General features: G+C 42.0%; 1 protein-coding gene across 1 annotated transcript; it reads left to right on the top strand.

The window, feature by feature from the left end:
* Window positions 1-618, top strand: LOC122725966 (60S ribosomal protein L34-like). The gene has a single exon (XM_043963340.1). The coding sequence runs from the start codon at window positions 264-266 to the stop codon at window positions 615-617; it is 354 nt and encodes a 117-aa protein (XP_043819275.1). The 5' UTR covers window positions 1-263; the 3' UTR covers window position 618.
* The last annotated feature ends 581 nt before the right edge of the window (window positions 619-1,199 follow it).

Genomic DNA, 1,199 nt, shown 5'->3' with positions numbered 1-1,199 from the left:
GTCTTGGGAGAAATGAATTTGTATTCCCCTCATTCTGTCTTGGGGCAGCAAGGTGGCACAATGGATAGAGTGCTGGGCTTGAAGTCAGGAAGATTCATCTTTCTGAGTTCAAATCTGCCCTCAGATACAGCTAGTAAAGCTTTGTGGCCAATAGGGTCAGCTAGAAGAATGAATACAAAGAAACTGTAGTGAATAAGTATCAGTTTAAAATAGACACACAGTCCTCTTCTCTCTTCCGGTGAGAGACTCGACAGAAATTAAAAATGGTTCAGCATCTGACATATCACCGTAGGTTGTCCTACAACACAGCTTCCAACAAAACTCGGCTGTCACGAACTCCAGGTAACAAAATTGTTTACCTTTATACTAAGAAAGTTGAAAAAGCACCAAAATCAGCCTGTGGTGTGTGCCCAGGAAGACTTCGAGGTGTTTGTGCAGTGAGACCTAAAGTTCTTATGAGGCTATTAAAGACCAAAAAGCATGTCAGCAGGGCTTATGGTGGCTCCATGTGTGCTAAATGTGTCTGTGACAGGATCAAGCATGCTTTCCTGATTGAGGAGCAGAAAATTGTTGTGAAGGTGTTGAAGGCACAGGCACAGAGTCAAAAAAGTAAATAAAAAGGATATGTTTTTTTTAATAATAAAGAAAATTAAAATGTGAAAAAAATAAATAAAATACACACACACACGCACACTGTATCCATAGGTAAGAGTGTGCTTTACAAAATTTCACTTTGTCACCATCACAGGATTCCATGGGCAATTTGAGTTCCTTGAAGTTTTAAGAGCTAGAGAACAATTTAGAAAACCAATGTTGTTTGTTCTTTGTTCTTGAAGAGAGCTATGACATCAGGGTGATGTCATGACTTGCACTGAATTGGATTTAAGTGAGGGAGGGCTGTGCAAGGTCACCAACATCACTCCTCCAGAGCCATCTGGGTCCAGTGACAAGATAAGGATGACTGGAGATGGTCCTGGATGTTTAAGGCAATTGGGGTTAAATGACTTGCCCAGGGTCTTGCCCAGATAGTTAGCAGGTGTCCAAGGTGAGATTTGAACTCAGGTCCTCTTGACTCTGGGAAATCCCTTCCCTGTTACAGGTTCCTGTTTTCCTTTCTGTTTAGTTGGGAACACAGTCAGTTAGACCACTAGCAGTTGGGAAGTACCTACTATTTGCCAGGCACAGTGTAAAGTCCTGGG

The sequence above is a fragment of the Dromiciops gliroides genome, chromosome 4 (genome assembly GCF_019393635.1).
Source record: "Dromiciops gliroides isolate mDroGli1 chromosome 4, mDroGli1.pri, whole genome shotgun sequence".
NCBI classification, from domain to species: domain Eukaryota; kingdom Metazoa; phylum Chordata; class Mammalia; order Microbiotheria; family Microbiotheriidae; genus Dromiciops; species Dromiciops gliroides.
This window is presented reverse-complemented; position numbering and strand designations above follow the sequence as displayed.